The sequence below is a fragment of the Acinonyx jubatus genome, chromosome D3 (genome assembly GCF_027475565.1).
Source record: "Acinonyx jubatus isolate Ajub_Pintada_27869175 chromosome D3, VMU_Ajub_asm_v1.0, whole genome shotgun sequence".
Taxonomy (NCBI): Eukaryota; Metazoa; Chordata; class Mammalia; order Carnivora; family Felidae; genus Acinonyx; species Acinonyx jubatus.
The window spans coordinates 1657214-1673997 of record NC_069392.1 but is presented as its reverse complement, the minus strand read 5'-3'; the positions used below and the strand labels follow the sequence as shown (position 1 = coordinate 1673997).

At 50.6% G+C, this 16784-nt stretch overlaps 1 protein-coding gene across 5 annotated transcripts in view; it reads left to right on the top strand.

Moving 5' to 3' along the window:
- The first annotated feature begins 618 nt into the window (after positions 1 to 618).
- The window catches only part of ADGRD1 (adhesion G protein-coupled receptor D1), a 124212-nt gene continuing 108046 nt past the window's right edge, over positions 619 to 16784 (top strand). Inside the window, exons 1-5 of one of the 5 annotated variants that reach the window (XM_027044286.2) lie at positions 619 to 1613; positions 1706 to 1742; positions 11080 to 11163; positions 13195 to 13290; positions 15983 to 16105. In XM_027044286.2, coding sequence (XP_026900087.1) covers positions 1548 to 1613; positions 1706 to 1742; positions 11080 to 11163; positions 13195 to 13290; positions 15983 to 16105 — 406 coding nt within the window. In that variant the 5' untranslated portion in view covers positions 619 to 1547. Of the gene's footprint in view, positions 1614 to 1705; positions 1743 to 11079; positions 11164 to 13194; positions 13291 to 14158; positions 15773 to 15982; positions 16106 to 16784 lie in introns of those variants that run through there. The other 4 variants (XM_053206589.1, XM_027044287.2, XM_053206590.1 and 1 more) reach the window with 4 other exon arrangements.

Below are 16784 nucleotides of genomic sequence, written 5' to 3'. Positions count from 1 at the left end.
GGGGGGGGCGGGCCGCTTAATTTGCTTCCTGTCCAGTTTTCATTCCCACGGTCGCGGTGGGTGCCTCCGTGATCCGATGCCACGTCCACGGTTCAAACAGGAAGGTGCTGGCTTTGTTCGGCCGGGGAGACGGGAGAGGTTGCCCAGAAAGGAGAACCCTTGGGAAGACTTTAGGAAGTGCTGGGAATCAGGACGTTATTCCATTTGTAGTCAGGGCTTGGGGCACAGTACAATTTTCTGACATTTGCTGGGTGTTCTTGCCTACTTTATAATAATAATCACAGCCGGCGGTTATTGAGTGACACTTTTTCCTTGCAAAACACGGTGAGCATTTATGGAGCGCTACGTGTTTCCTTCACACGGCGTCAGGAGCCTTGCATGCATTGCCTCCTGTCTCATTACAACCCTGGCGGGGGAGGGGCCGCCTCCATCACATAGACAGGGACTCTGCAACACAGAGAGGTTCAGTGATTTGCCTAAGAACACACAGCCAGCAGGCACCGAGACGGCCCACAGCGGGAAGCACTGGTCAAGTCACCAGCAAATTACAGCGGAGACTAATCGTCTGCGTGTGAGCACGGATTTGGGGTAGATGGGGTAAACTTCTGGTCTTGAGCAGGTCGAGGCGCAGGATGGGTGAGGGTCTGCCTCTGTTGCCGCACGGAGAACACGATCCGTGGGGGACAGCGTAGGTCCGCCGCGTGCCCTGTAAACGACCCCGTGCCTTTCCCGCGCCTCTAAAAGGGTTAAAGAGAGAACCGTGGTCGCGCTTATCTGGGGGCACGCGGGTGTGGTTGATTTCCTCTTTCCATCCTCGTATCGCCTCCTTCCTTTGGGCAAACAAGGCTCAGCTCGACGCAGGGCTTACGGCTCGCGGTCCGTTTTCCGTTTATGAACGTTTGCTCTGCTTTTGAGGGCGCTGGCAGGCAGCACCCGGTCGCCGCGGACACGCGTGCCTGTCTGGTCGGCCGGCTGTTCTCGACGGACTGGTGTTAGGACCCAGGAAGGAGGCAGCAGCCAGGGGTATAAATAGAGAAGCAGAACGAAGTTTAAGGAGAGAGCCTGACATCATTCCCTCTCCACCCAGAGCTGGGGCCGGACGGGGCGTCAGCCTGAGTCAGAGCGGGAGCTGGGCAGCGGGGCGGGCGGGAGCTCGGGGACGACCTTCGGAGCCGTCCAGCTCCGCCCGCGTCAAGGTGAGAGACGAGGGTCCGAGGGTCCGACTGCCAGCCTGGCTGCAGACAGACAAAGACTCCGGAAAGGAAAGCAAACACGGACGGCCCCGCGGGGCTCTGTGAGCTGCGGCCAGTTGGGGACCGTCCTGGAAGGGCGCCGATCGCTGAGAACGCTCAGGTTTGGGGACGAGGAGGAAAACACCCGCCGGCTCTCCAGGACGGCTGCGTTTCACACGCTAAAGAGAACCAGATTTCTTGCTTTCCGGACCCTGTGAAAATGTCCCTTTCCCAGGGAAGTGAAAGTTAGGGAGCACACGTTGTCACGGACTCTCAGGAATTGCACTCGGATCGCCTTTCAGCCTCCGAGAAGCCATGAGGAAGCTGCTGTGTCTGTGCTGGGGGCACCCCTGGCTGCTGCTATTTTATTGCGATTTTCAGGTAATGTCTCTGGGCGGCTCTCTGGGCGCCTGGACTAGGCCCCTCTGCCAGAGGCTGTCCCGAACGTCTCACGGTGTGATCTTTGTGTGCAGGTGCGGGGAGTCTACTCCAGGTCAGTGGCCCATCCAGGTAAGGGGACGCTCTCCCTCCCTGCTCACCGCTGTCCGCTGGCCCCTGGGCGCCGAGGTCCCCACGCACTTCGGCTGCGCGTCTCCGTGGCCAGCGGAGGGCGGCCCTTCCGCGGGCCCCCCGTCCCCGGCCGGCTGCCCTGCCCTCCGTCTCCTGGCACCCTGCTCATCCTGGCACCAGACCTCGCTGTCGCCGGCCGCGGTGGCCGCCCAGAGGCCTCTGGCCCGTGGCCGTTGCCATCTTATGATGGAGTCTTGGCTGCCGCCCTAACTTGTGCCGTGTATCTTCATGCAGACTCCCCGGGGCCGGCAGGGCTCTGTCCTTTCTGTCACCGTCCCAGCTGGGGCTCACTGTGCTTGGGCCGCGGTGCGTCCTCGGTCTGCAAGCTGACCGAGGTGTGGTCCCCGGGTGGTGCGGTTGCGTGGCGCGGTCGCGTGGCAGGTGCAGGCCTGTGCAAGGCGGGGGCCTGTTGAGCCGCAGGAACCCCGGCGGCCGCCTGCGCGTGGTCGAGGGGAGCCCGTCGAGGTCCCCGAGACCTTGCTCGAGAGTCGTGTGAACAACGCCTGACCCACTGGTGAGCCCGCCTCCGACTCGGAGCTGAGGGGGGGCCGCCTGGCTCCTACCAGCCACTGTCACCAGCAGCGCGGCCCCTACGGGCACTGCTGGCATCCCCGCGCGGCTGCAGCGTCTCCCTCGCGGGTGATGCAGCGAGGCCGGTGTCCGCCTGGACCTCCCGTGTCCGCAGACGGGGTGCCGCCATTTCTCTTGCACCCAAACGTCCAAGTTCACTTTTCCGTTGGAAAAGGTGTGAAGGCCGTGAATTTCCCCGTGCTCCCCTTCCCCCACCAGAATGCTCGCGGAAGGAAAATGGGGCTCTGTGGCTTGGGCGTCTCAGTGGAGGGCGCGCGTGTCCGCCCCGAGGCTCTCCCCTTGCCCCCTTCCCACTGGGGTTCCTGCTGGTTCTCCGGACGTGACGGGAGGTGCGGCGGTGGGAGAGGAAGCTGGGGGGAAGTTTCCAGATTGAGTCTTGGCCACGTCACGTCCATGCATGGATCCACGCGTGTGCATGTGTCCAGGCCCATCCACATGCGTCCACACCTGTGCACACACCCCCCCACCTGCCCACACCCATGCCTGTGCACACACATGCACACGCGTGCACCTGGACCCTTGACCCTCCCCTGCAAGGAGGGTTTGAATCAGTCTCCGCTCCACATGGAGACAGGGTCCCTCTCACGCCCTAACTCCAGGCGGAACCGACCTGGTTCTCCAGCTAGTGCCGCAGAGAGATGACGGGTGTGCAGACAAGGGGACGCTGCAGAGCAGGGCGGTGACCACGCAAGCCTGCGTGCGGAGCCAAGGTGCTCGGCCATCTCACCGACGTCCACGCCCATGGCTTCCCTTCTTGTCTCACCTCCTGCGTCTCGGGGTCTCTCCTGCTCTGCTCGCCCCTTCTTTGCAAGAATCACACGGGGGTTTCCTTGTGGACGAAACCCTGTTGCTTGTGCTGTCTTCCTCAGCCTTATCCCCCCTTCTTCCTGTGTCTGTCTGCCTCCGTCTGTCTGTCTGCCTGTGTCTCTCTGTCTCTGTGTCTCTGTCTCTTTGTATGTCTCTCACTCTCTCAGTCTCTCTCCACGTATCTGTGTCTCTGTTCCTCTTTCTCTCTCTGTATCTATCTCTCTGTCTCTGTATGTCTGTCACTGTGTCTGCCTCTTTCTCCACGTATCTATGTCTCTGTCCCTCTTTCTGTGTGTCTGTCTCTATCTCTCTGGCTCTGTTTCTGTGTCTGTCTCTCTTTTTCCGTGTCTGTGTCTATCTCTCTCCGTCTCTCGGTGTCTCTGTCTCTCTCCTTACATCCCGTGCTCGGCTCAACCCCGTTTTCCCGCAGAAAAGCCTGGCCCCCAGCTGACTGTGCGGCGCCTTCGCCGGGAGGCCTCCCCCCCCCCCCCCCGCCTCGCTCCTGCTTCTGGGCCCAGGCCTGCAGGGTCCCGCGAGCAGCCCCAGAGGGAAAGCCCGTCCCCTGCACCTCTCAAGGGCGTCCACTCACTCAGGACACAGAACACAGGCCCGAGCCTGTTCCTAGAGGGCAAACCTTTGCAAACAACCTAAATCTCCACCCCTACGGGAACAGCTGTGTCAATTGTAGCATTTTCTTCTCCGGAAGTCTGAGCAGGAATGTAAAAATCTTGGATGTGAACCTTGTGCGGTGCTCAGAAGGGTCCTCTGAGGCGGCCTCTCTGCCCTCCTGCGGACGGACACCCAGAGAGAGCGGGTGGTGTGGCCGAGGTCTGCAGGGCTAAGAAGGCAGTGGTGCCCTCAGGAACTCACTGCGGGGCCGGACACGTAAGGAGACTATTTGGGGACGACAGGAGCGTGGTGGGTGCAGGGCGGGAGGTGTGCACAGGACTTTAGGTGAGTCTCCAGGAGGGTCCCCAGCCTGGCTGGAGCCTGGTCTTCTGAGGCCCGGCCTGTTTGCACCACAGACCACACCAGACTTTTTCTTTTATTTATTTATTAAAAATTTTTTTTTGATGTTTATTTATTTTTGAGAGAGAGAGAGACAGACAGACAGACAGAGCATGAGCAGGGGAGGAGCAGAGAGGGGGGGAGACACAGAATCCGAAACAGGCTCCAGGCTCCGAGCCATCAGCACAGAGCCTGATGCGGGGCTTGAACTCACAAACCACGAGATCATGACCCCAGCTGAAGTGGGACGCTCAACTGACTGAACCACCCAGGCGCCCCCAGACTTTTCTTTTTACGGTCTAAGCAGGACTAGTGAGCCCTCCCTGTCTTGTGGGGACCTAGCACACTGCCTCACGTGCAGTAGGCACCCTCTGTGCTGTCTGTCGGTCATGAGAGAGCCGAGTCAGCAAAGACAGCTGGCGCCAGATTTCAGTTCCCAGGTGTGCGGTCATCTGCCCTGTGTGCCCACACCCGCCCAGGCAGCTCCCTATCTCTACCGTGTCCATAGGTGTTCGGTTGTGTAAATAACCGAAAGGCAACTTGCAATCATTTTGAGCCTTCGTATTATCTGTGTCTATCTGTGGCCGCGGACCGTCATTTTGGAGAAATGACAGCGTGCTGTCATTGAACGGAACCCGGAGGCTGTCCGGCCCACGTCCCCATTTACAGTTGGTGACGGTGAGGCCCAGAGAGGGGAAATCGGGCCCCCCACCTCTGAAATTTTTCCTCTGGCCACCGAGTCCTCGCTGGCTCGCGCGTCCTTCCTGGCCGAGGACAGTGCTAAGAAGCGTGATGGTTGATGAATCTAAATCCATCAATGGCACCAGCCAAGAAATGGCAGGACATTTATGCAACATTTACCAGCGTGCCTTTTACAGATAACTTTTGTAATGAGGAAAAGGGACCTTAAAAATCTCCTGTATCCCGAATTTCCTGGCCCTGGGGACACAGAGCGGCTGGTTCCCGCCCAGCTCTGGAGGCCGGTACCTTACCTCACCGGCCCTATTTAGAAGTCTGGGAAGCTAGAACAGATAATTATAGTGATTATAATTCCCTGGAGTTAGGTACTAGGTTTTATTTTTTTTTTCTGTGCAAATCAATAGTTTGTTCCCTTTATATATTTTTTATTGAGGTATCATTGACATATAATATTATCTTAGTTTAGCCATACAACATAATGACCCGATACCTGTATATATGTTAAAAGAGTCCCTGCAATATGTTGAGTTAATGTGTGTCATCATCACGGTGTCATGTGGCTGCAAGGGACAGTCAGAATCGCTAGGTCACAGCAGAAACTATCATTCATCTTCCTGGTGCAAAAAAGGTGTTTATGATGGAATTAAAAAAATAATGTTTGTACCCTATTGAGTAAATGGAAATTTGACAAATAGAGATGGGGGGGTATATATGTTTTTGTAATTACATATATATATATATATATATATATATATTCTTTCTATGTTTATCCATTCGTTTATTCATTATTGCATTTCATCATCCATTCTGCCTATATAGTTCTTAAAAAGTTATTTGCTAAGATTACAATTTTGGGGAGGATCCAAATGCAAAAATCTGGATTACACAGACACACAGGCACGCACACCCTGTTTTAGCCGTGAGAATGTGGTACACGTAGAACACGGTGTCTGCACGTGAGACTCAGACACAGGAGACAGACAACAAACAAAAATACTCGAGTAATAGTTCTATAGGCAAAGCAATAAGGAGTCGGAGGGCGGCCGTCGGGAGCCCCAGTGGGACTCCGGGCGGGTACTTGCCCGCACAGCTTTGAGGGATTGGGGCTTCTGCTCACCGACGCCAAGAACAAGTCCTGGGGCAGGGCTAGGCGTTCGGCACCTGGGAGAGAAACTGAAGAGGAAGGATGAAAGGTTCTCTCTCTCTCTCTCTCTCTCTCTCTCTCTCTCTCTCTTATTTAGGTCTCTCTTATTTAGGGCCGGGGCGTGTCAGAAGTCCCATAATGAGCCACCATATCCCTGGACTTGCTGTCGTGTCTAACCGGACACGGTTAGACAAGTTTTAATGAGGTTCATCTGGTGGAAAGCAGGTGCTCGTGTAACTCGGAGATTTCAGCCCCAGAGTGTCTTACTCCCAAAAGAATGAGATTTTCTTGTTTTGATGACACTTTAAGGGCTGTGGGTTGTTTACGCCCTAGGGTGTGAAGGGGAGCCTTTCTGTTGAATTCAGTTCTTGGGTTCGTCTTATCAGCACCATGCAATGTTTTAATTAAGATAACCACTTTTTAAAAAAATTTAATTTTCTTTTTTTCTTTAAAGTTTATTAATTTGAGAGGGAGAGAGAGAGTGGGGAGGGAGAGAGAATCCCAAGCAGGCTCCACACTGTCAACTGTCAGCTCCAACCCACGAACTGGGAGATCACAACCAGAGCTGAAATCAAGAGTTGGATGCCCCCGACTGAACCCCCCCAGGCTCCACAAAATAACCACCTTAATTGCTAGTATTAAAATTTGGGGAGATTTCGAAAAAAAAATCTGCGAAATCTGGGTCTCTAACCTCCCCCTAAGAGTTCGTGGACCTCCCGCCCCGGAGCGGCTCTCGTCCTCGGGACACACGTTTCCCAGTGGGCCGCAGCCCTCCCTCCCTCCCGAGACCCGCAGCCGACACCTGTTTCCGGCACCTGTTGTGGAATTAGGCAGCCCGCCGGGTGGGTGACCCTCGGGCCCCTTCGCACATGACAGCTCGCAAACCCTCCAGCGTGGACTTCCAGTCTGCTGGTTATAAGACGCCAGGGGTGAAGACGCAGTGGGGCTTTGCCCTCGTCTGAAGCACGGCGACGGAGGACAGCAGGCCCTCTGCGGACCCCAAGCCCCCTTCTCCCACGGCCTCTTGCTAGCTTAGGGGGTCTTTCTGTGTGAACAAGACCACCGTCGCTTCGCTCCGTCAGCCCCTCTGCCCAGAGCGGATGGTGGCCGTTTGTACACGGGGATGCCAGGGAAGGATCTGTCATCCATGGGGTTTATGTTCCGAAGACGTGGGTTGTGAAGAATCCATCGCACCTGCCCTTTGCGCTACGGCCGTGGTTTCCTTTTCTGGTCCTCCCCCGCCCCCGACCCACCCCAGATGAATTGACTAACAAGCCAACGATGTTTCCCTTCTCCAAAATGAATATCCTACGTTTTGGGGTGGGGGGAGCTTGGCAGAAACAGAAATGGGCAGTTTTGACTTTTGTATTTCTGAGCCTCCATATTGCATTGTTAGAGTCGAGTCGTTGCCAGGGGACATGGGCAGAAGCCACAGGTCTCCGAATTTTGGAAGTTTTTGAAGGAATACACGTCCCAACATTTGACTAGAACAGAAATAAAAAGGAACAGAAATCTCCCTCTTACATCTCACATCCAGTGTTCCTCATTTTCCTCGCCCCTAAAATACTGCTATCAGTTTCTAAGGGTACCCATAGTATCCATGCAAAATCTCTCTCTCTGTCTCTCTCTCTCTGTCTCTCCTTCCCTCCCTCCTTGCTGGTGGGACAGCTGGGTTTTCCACAAATAGTTGATCGTATCACATTTTTCTCTCATGTTGATTTTTTTTTTTTTTTTTTTTTAGCAGTATAGCTTGAGGAACATTTCCCATCGACACATGTGTCCCAGCCTGGTCACTTCTCCTAGTGACACCCTTGTCTATTATGTAGACGTTCCGTACAGATTACAGCCCTTCTGCTGATGAGCATGAAGCCTCTTCCCACGCTTTTAAGATATATATATATCTGCAAGAAATGTCCTCGTACATAGCTCTTTGATCCCATGTGTGAATCTGTCTCTAGAGTAAACTCCTAGGAGCAGAATTACTAGATCAAAGTGCACTTAAAATTTGTATAGCTATTGCTGTATTGCTCTCCGGAAAGGCTGTAACTTCCACCAAAAGCACAGTGAACTTGCTGACTTAGTACATCTAATGGTCTGTTTGTCAGTCAGCCGGGTGGGCTGGGACAGGGTGGCTCACTGTCGTTTTAACATGCCTCTAAAAATTATGAGCGACATCTTTTCATATATTTAAAATAATTTGCATTTCCTTTCCTTTGAACTGCCTGTTTATGTCCATTGTCCCAGTGTTCTGTTGGCTTAAATTTTCTTAATAGTAAGCATTTTAATGAATGCAATGCATTTCATACAGTTCTTTAAAAAGACATCGGTACATTTTTGTCCTATGTATTACATAAACATCATTCTCCTGTTCAATTTAGCTTGACTTATTTTTACATATGGAAATTAAAAAAAAATTTAATGTTTGTTATTTTTGAGAGAGAGAGCATGAGCAGGGGAGGGGCAGAGAGAGGGGGAGACACAGAATCCGAAGCAGGCTTCAGGCTCTGAGCTGTCAGCACAGAGTCCGACGTGGGGCTCGAACTCACAAACTGTGAGATCGTGACCTGAGCCCAAGTCGGACGTCCAATCGACTGAACCACCCAGGCGCCCCTTACATAGGGAAATTTTAAGAATTCACATAATCAAATTCATTACCTGGTTTTCTCAGAAGTTTTCATTTTTATTTTTTTTAATAATTACATTTATAGTTTGATCCTTCTGGAAATTGAGATGGTAAGGAGTGAGTTAGGGATCTTGAGTTTTTTTGTAGGTGGCTAACTGGCTGTAAAACCTTCTGTTGAGTATTCCTCTTCTGGTTTAAAATAGCACTTTTATCATAAACTAAGGTTTCACATGTGCTTGGGGATATTTATGGGTCTTTTCCATGGAACTTTCTATTCATGTGCGGTTGCCAAATTCTCTTTAGAACTGTGTCTTTACAACAGGTCCTAACCGTGTGTGCGCGCTGGCCCCCCCCACTGTCCTTCGCTGCCCCGCTCCTGGCAGGTTTTGTTGGTTATTTTTGCTTGTTTAGTTTTCTAGATAAGCCCTATAATGAGATTTCTCTCACACAAAATCTCTCAGCATGTTTACAACAGATTTCCTCATATTTATGTATTAATTAGAGGGTTGGTTGATAGTTTTATGATTTTGAGTTTTCTTTTCCACAAATGGGTTAAATTCTTTGTTTACTCAAGGGTTCTTGTACATTCCTTGGTATTATTTTATTGTTTTCTTTGTGAGAACTTTGTACAATTCTTACTCTTTTGGACCTCAACGTCTTCTTTCTGTCGGCTGCATTTACAAATGAGAACTTTTCTCCCGCCTCGTGTTAGCGTTAGCGTTGGAACACAGGGACGCTATTTATCGACTCTCTTCACCTGTCACGTCCATATAAACCTCCCTACTCAGATCTTTCCTTATGTGTAAGACTGTTTCACTTACCAAATTCTCTTCTTATTCGTAATGGCGTTTCGTTTTTTCGTGAACAGTCACACCTCATTTGAAAATGAGGATCGTGTTATCTCCTCTTTAAAAATAGTTTTACGATGAATAACGCAAAGACTCCTTTATTCATTTTTCTTGTCTATGGTCTGGCAGACACTTGGAGCAGATGACTGTTATTTGGTCCTCTGGACCATCCTTTCCCCTTCTGGGAACTAACCACAGAGAGCTGGTCCAGGAGCAGATTGGAGCCAGGTGAGGGGCTGGGTGCCTGGGGGTGCGCCCCGCCTTCTCAGGGACTGTTACCCAGACCCCACCAGGGAGCCGGGATAGAAGCAAATAAATGAAGTCGTTCACGTGGCATTAAGTGGGATGAGCAGGCAGGCACAATCTGTCTGCACAAAATCATGTCCACTCAAAGTACAAGGGTCACAAAGGAAATTCTGAAGTGGTTAATTGTTACTATGTGGGAAGCAGGATGAGAAGAGAAAGACTGGGATCCGTCTCAGGGAGACTGGGAGGGAGCATCGCACGCCAAACCAGCCGGCCGGGCGACTTCTGCGGAAGCACCGACCCCTCGTCTCCACAAATAGGCTAATGATACAATTACCTTGCCTTCGTTGTTACAATGAACTGAGGAGGTGTTTGTCGAGAGCCTTACATGATGTCGACAATATTGCTGTTGGGGTCCTCCTCTTTTTAAATCATTTTAACCTGATTGCTTTCTCTCGCCTGGTTGCATCAGCTAGGTATCACAAAACAATATAAAACAATAGTGGGATAACGGCCATTCTTGTCTTTCTCCTGACTGCCTAATGGACACGCTGTTTGTGGGGCCCCACTAAGCCTGGTGGCTCTTACTCCCTTCGGTTCAGAGGTGTCTGCTCATTTGTATTTATCACGCTTTCTCATGTCGAGGAAATGTTCACCAATTTCTGTATATATATATTTAATGTTGATTTATTTTTGAGAGAGAGAGAGAGCGAGAGACAGCGTGAGCAAGGGAGGGGCAGAGAGAGAGGGAGACACAGATCTGAAGCAGGCTCCAGGCTCTGAGCTGTCAGCACAGAGCCCGACCCGGGGCTCGAACCCACAAACTGTGAGATCATGACCTGAACTGAAGTCGGACGCTTAACTGACTGAGCCACCCAGGAGCCGATTTCTGTATTTTAAGAGTTCTTTTATTTTTTTTATTGCTTATTTTTTTTTACGTTTATTTATTTTTGAGAGACAGAGTGAGACAAAGTGAGAGTGGGGGAAGGGCAGAGAGAGAGGGAGACACAGAATACAAAGCAGGCTCCAGGCTCTGAGCCGTCAGCACAGAGCCCAATGCGGGGCTCGAACCCACGAACCGTGAGACCATGACCTGAGTCGAGGTCGGATGCTCAACCGACTGAGCCACCCAGGCGCCCGTTAAGACTTCTTTTTAAAACCAGGAGTGTGTTGAATGTATGCAAATGCCCTTTTAATGAATCCCATAGTCCCTGTGATACAGTTCCTCTTCCCTCCATTCATGACATAGAAGGAAAGCATTTCTTGCCTCCTAATGATGATTTAACATCTTTATTCTTTTCTTCCCCCAAGGGTTTGAGGTCTTGGCTTCTGCTTCCCATTACTGGCCGCTGGAAACTGTGGACGGGATCCACGAACTTCAAGACACGACTGGAGGTAGACGCGGGTGGTGAGGGTACCTGAGGCCGCAGGGACGGGGGTGGGGGGGGAGCGCTCCAGGGAGGGCCATCGGGGGAGGCAGACAAGGACAGCTTCCGCTGGGAGGCCAGGCCAGTGGCGATGAACACACGCTGTGGAGATCCCCCCAGTCATCGTTAACCCAAAGTATTTTACTAGAACTTTTATATATTTTTGTCATTGAAGGACAGAGCTTAAGGTTCAAACTCTTATTAACGTGTGTGTGTTTTCCCCAGTAACCATAAAACAAAAGCCGTGGTTGGAAGTTCGAAGCTGCAGATGGTGCATGAATCACACGTAGGGGTCTAGATGTGTATTTTCTAGACAAAATTGGCCTCATCTGCATGCCTGCCAAAACAGGGGTCCATTTGAGCTGAGTGCTGGGACTAACACGTGTGTTCGTGGGGTCACCGTTTCACTCACAAAGGTACCCCACCTACCAATCAGCTTCCGCACATGTCACCAGCAGCTCCCTCGAGCAGACCGAACATCACTTAAGATGCTCCCGTGGTCTCTGAGTCCATGGAAAATGAAGTCTCTATCTGACTCAATTCAGACATTTGCCGTAAGGAGAAACCCCAGATGTGTCCGAGCTCTTTATTCCGTTCCAGCAAGAAACTTCTTCCCAGTAGAAGTTTTGAGTGGCTTGGATTTTTACATTAAAATTTTTATTTCCTTATTGTTCTTGATTATGTCAAACGGCTGATGTGTACGGCAAGGGGTTTACTGGGCAACCAGTCTAGCACATGCCCGCACATTGCTGATTATTGCACTTTCCAGACCCGTACACTGGCATTTTCCTGATCCCCTGACTTAATGTGCTGCCATAAATTGCCACCAAAGATTCTAAAATGTTTCCTTTACATTTGCAAATTGAGAGGCGTTCTAGCTGGAGCCTGGGCGGGTCCTCCGGGGGTGGAAGGACCCACCTGTGCAAGACTGCCTCTGGGCACCCAGCTGAGAACGCACCGCTGCTCTGCGTTCTCTCCAAACAGTCTGCGCTGCAGGGATAAGTCCCTGGGAAGTCATTATATGAGCAGCTCAGGTTAAGATAAACTGCACTCCACCCCTACCCCATCATTATCTCATTTTATTTCTCAGGCCCTTTATTTCAAAGCCTGTGAAAAGTGGAAATTCACTGTTGACATAATTCATCGTCCAGGTCACCGAGACCAACATTTTAGCAGTTATTTCAAATGATAACTATATCTCTCTCCTAATGTCTCAACACACCTCATTGTTGTGACCAAATCAGTAACTTTGGGCATCTTGAACTCCTTCACCGGCGAGGAGTTCTCACCAAGCAGTGCGATCATGGAGACACAATTACCCTGGGGCCAGGGTGTTAATTTCCCTGAGATTCTGTGTGTTCCTATTTGCCCCGAACAGCCGGATGGTGACGTCTTGCCGATGCTTCCCCAGACCGTTCTTCACGTCACGATGCTCTGCGGTCTCGTTTCAACGTGATCACAGGCTTCTTAAGAAACAGGGGGAAACAGGATCCGTCAGCACATTTTGCTGCCAGGGACGGCCGAGTGGCTTTGGAAGCCGTCTGGTGGTCATGCTGCTCGTATCTGTCGCTGAACCCTCTGTTGTTCGGTCCATTTGTCGTAATATCGTGCCATTGTCTTCATGCTGTGTTTCTACCTCACCAGTTGTGACGTCACCACCATGATCCTTGTGTTAAGGCTGTTTTATTGCCGGGCTCAGTTTCATATCTCTCAACTAAGTGTCTCAGGGGGTTGCACACGGCACATTGGAGCCCACGTCTGTGGCGAAAGCCAGCAGCAGTCATGCCCTGGCAGGCCAGGGCGCTGGCCATGATGCTGTCCAGTACATGGGGAGTGGGAGCAGGGGGCGGGAGGGAGGTGTGAGGCCTGGAGACAAAATCCAAGGTGCTTGCTGGGCGAAGGACTGATTCTCGGTGCACGTCAAGTTGAGAGGTATGCCGGTTCCATTTGTCATTCGTGTCACTCATCTGTTGTGCTTTTTTCTTGTTGTCCTACCTAGTGTTGCGAACCCACAACCTCACTGTGCTTCCTTCCCATAATTCTACCTTTGTTCGTACCAATGACTCTGCCTACTCAAATTTCTCTGCAACTGTAGGTGAGCACTTGTAACTTCTGTTCCCTGTTTTGTTTGGTTTGCATCTGCAATGAGTTTAGACGTCAATTTGATTTGGTTCTATATGAATTCATTTTGTCTTGGCCAGCAGACAAGCATATACCCAAGAACATATAGCCAAGAACACATACCCAAGAACGTACACACAAGAACACATAGCCAAGAATGTATACCCAAGAACATGTAGCCAAGAATACATACCCAAGAACACATAACCAAGAACACATAGCCAAGAACATATACCCAAGAACACATATCCAAGAATATATACCCAAGAACACATATCCAAGGACATATAGCCAAGAGCACATACCCAAGAACATATACTCAACAACACATAGCCAAGAAAATATACCCAAGAACATATAGCCAAGAACACATACCCAAGAACATATACTCAAGAACACATAGCCAAGAACACATACCCAAGAACACATAGCCAAGAACATATACCCAAGAACACATATCCAAGAACATATAGCCAAGCGCACATACCCAAGAACATATACTCAAGAACACATAGCCAAGAACATATACCCAAGAACATATAGCCAAGAACACATAGCCAAGAACACATAGCCAAGAACACATAGCCAAGAACACATAGCCAAGAACATATACCCAAGAACATATAGCCAAGAACACATAGCCAAGAACACATACCCAAGAACACATATCCAAGAACATATAGCCAAGCGCACATACCCAAGAACATATACTCAAGAACACATAGCCAAGAACATATACCCAAGAACATATAGCCAAGAAGACATAGCCAAGAACATATAGCCAAGAGCACATAGCCAAGAACACATACTCAAGAACACATAGCCAAGAACATATACTCAAGAACACATAGCCAAGGACACATACCCAAGAACACATAGCCAAGAACATATACCCAAGAACATATAGCCAAGAACACATAGCCAAGAACATATACCCAAGAACACATAGCCAAGAACATATAGCCAAGAGCACATACCCAAGAACATATACTCAAGAACACATAGCCAAGAACATATACCCGAGAACACATAAGCCAAGAACACATACCCGAGAACACATAGCCAAGAACATATACCCAAGAACACATAGCCAAGAATACCAAACACCCAGTGTATTAGGAATAACTTCTCCCAGCTAGGTCTAGAGGAAGTGCCACCATACATTAGAAGGGGCTTGTAAGCTTTCACGTGACCAGGGTCTTCAAACCAGCTGCCTGTTTTCAGAACGAGACAGACACAAGATGAGCTACAAAAATGGAAGTTGGGATTTTTAAATGGTGTATATTCTTTTGGGGAGGAACAGCATAGCCTTTGAATGGAAAAACAAGTTGATTTTAAAAGATCTCACCCCAAAATTTGATCTCTTATAAACTTTAAAATCAGCATTTCTTCTGTAGGTGGGGTTTTTTTTTTTTTAATTATTAGAAGCTGTTTCATAAACGCCCACTAGAGTCAGGGTTCAATTATTATCTTACTTAACAACCTCAGAGCCCCTGTTTCGTGTTTTCTTATGCAGCTCAAAGCTCCAGGGAGAGTGGCGTCTGTGGCATGTACCCAAGCAGGACAGAAAGTTCAGATAACTCAGGCATCGGCCTTTCTTCTGTTCTCAGCACAGCACATAACCCGATTGCTCTCTCAGCTGTGACCTGTTTGGCTCCCAAAATTAATTTTTCCAGTCAAACAGTCTTGTTTAGGGGTTTATACAGCCTAACTCAATGATGCAACTGCTAATTTAATTTTGCAATAAATGTAATTTTGTAAGATATAGATTCCACACACCCCCACCCCCAGCCATAAATGCGATAAACAAAAAAATGAGTGTAAGACAGAAGAACACTGAGGCCCTTTTGAGTGGGCTATCCACTTGACAGTGGTTGTTGGAAAACTGGAGTGGGGGTAGCCGTCAGGCCCACAGACGTCGGTCCCTCTGCTGTTCATCTCCTGTTGCTTGATAGCTCAAGGGCAGTGGGCATGTACCCGTATGCAAAGGAGGTATCTTTGGGCGACTTTGACCCCAATGAACAATAAATGCCTAGTCATGCTGGGCTTTTATAGTCCTCACTTATCGATTCTGTAAACCATTTACTTCACACACACCATCGGTTACATTTGCCATGGGGATGAGGCCCAACGGGAGGACAGAGCAGTGAGCACCGGCCGGGGCTCATGGCCACTCAGCCTGGTGCTGGCGGGGGCGTGACTCTGGGCTTTTCTCCTAGAGTGACCATGGATTCTTTCGAAATTGTGGGTTCCCACGTCTAGGATTAGGGGCTTCCAATGAGGACTCAAAGGGTGTGGTTTTATGTTCAAACATGTGCCTAAGTGTTCCCCTTAGAAGATGGCCAGGAAGGGCTCCGGACGTTCGGGACAGTGTCACTCCTGGGAACCCAACTCCTGGCAAATGTAACACTTAGGGTGTCCTTACTGTATAGAGCCCATCGTATGTGAGTGTAGTAGTAAGTGACGACGAAGCATCGATATGAATATTCACGCTACCTATCCCTTAACTACTGCTAGTTAGATGGTAGATAGCAAGCATTAATATTAATGAGCGTGATATGTAGTATTATAAGCGTAAATAACGCAGTACATTTATCTCTAAGTTCTCTGTAAGACTCTTAACCCCTGGCGGTTGCTGACTTGGCATTGCCATTCTTGTCGCGCAGACATCATGGAAGGAAAAGTCAGCAAGGGTGTTTACCTCAGAGAGGAGAAGGGAGTGACCCTTCTCTACTACGGCCAGTACAACACATCCTGCATCAGCAACCCGGCAAAGTGCGACCCCGACGGTGAGTGACGCACCCTCGCCGTGGCGGCAGAGCGCGTGGACGCGTGGCGGGCGGGGGGGGGGAGGGCCGGGGGTGCGGGCGCCTGGTTTTCTAACAAGAGACGTGTCCCGGAGACGGAGAGCTCGAACACGGTCTCACAGAGACGGGAGAGCAAACTATTTCATCTCGTAAAGAGAAAAGAGCCGCCAGAGAAGCAGATGCGGTGATGTCACATCGGCGACTTGGACGGGGCCGTGGTACTTGTGGGAAGTAAATTGGTGGTGTGGCTCGTACCACGTTATTTCTGACTCTGGGGTGTGGACGGCGAGCCTGGGCGGGGCGGGCTCTGTGAGCCTCGTTCCCTGGGTTTCTTTCTTTTGCCCCCGAGCCCCGGGGGTGGAGGGGGGCGGCAGGTGGTGCAGGCCCGTGGCGGGAACAGCGCCACGGACGAAACGCAGGTGGGCAGCAGAGAAGTGGAAATTGTGTGCCGTTTCCCCTTTGTCCTGTGAGAAGTGAGGCTCTGCAGTATCTGAGGTTCTGACAAAGAACGGGTGTCCGGGCCACACTGTGAACCCGGCTGGAAAGTTGTTGTCTGGCGTCCCAGCGTGTTTCACCCCTTCACGTCCCGATACCCCGGGCAGGGTGAGAGTTTTCATTCTGGGGGAGGAAGTAAGGAGTTTAAAGCAAGCCGTTCCGAAAG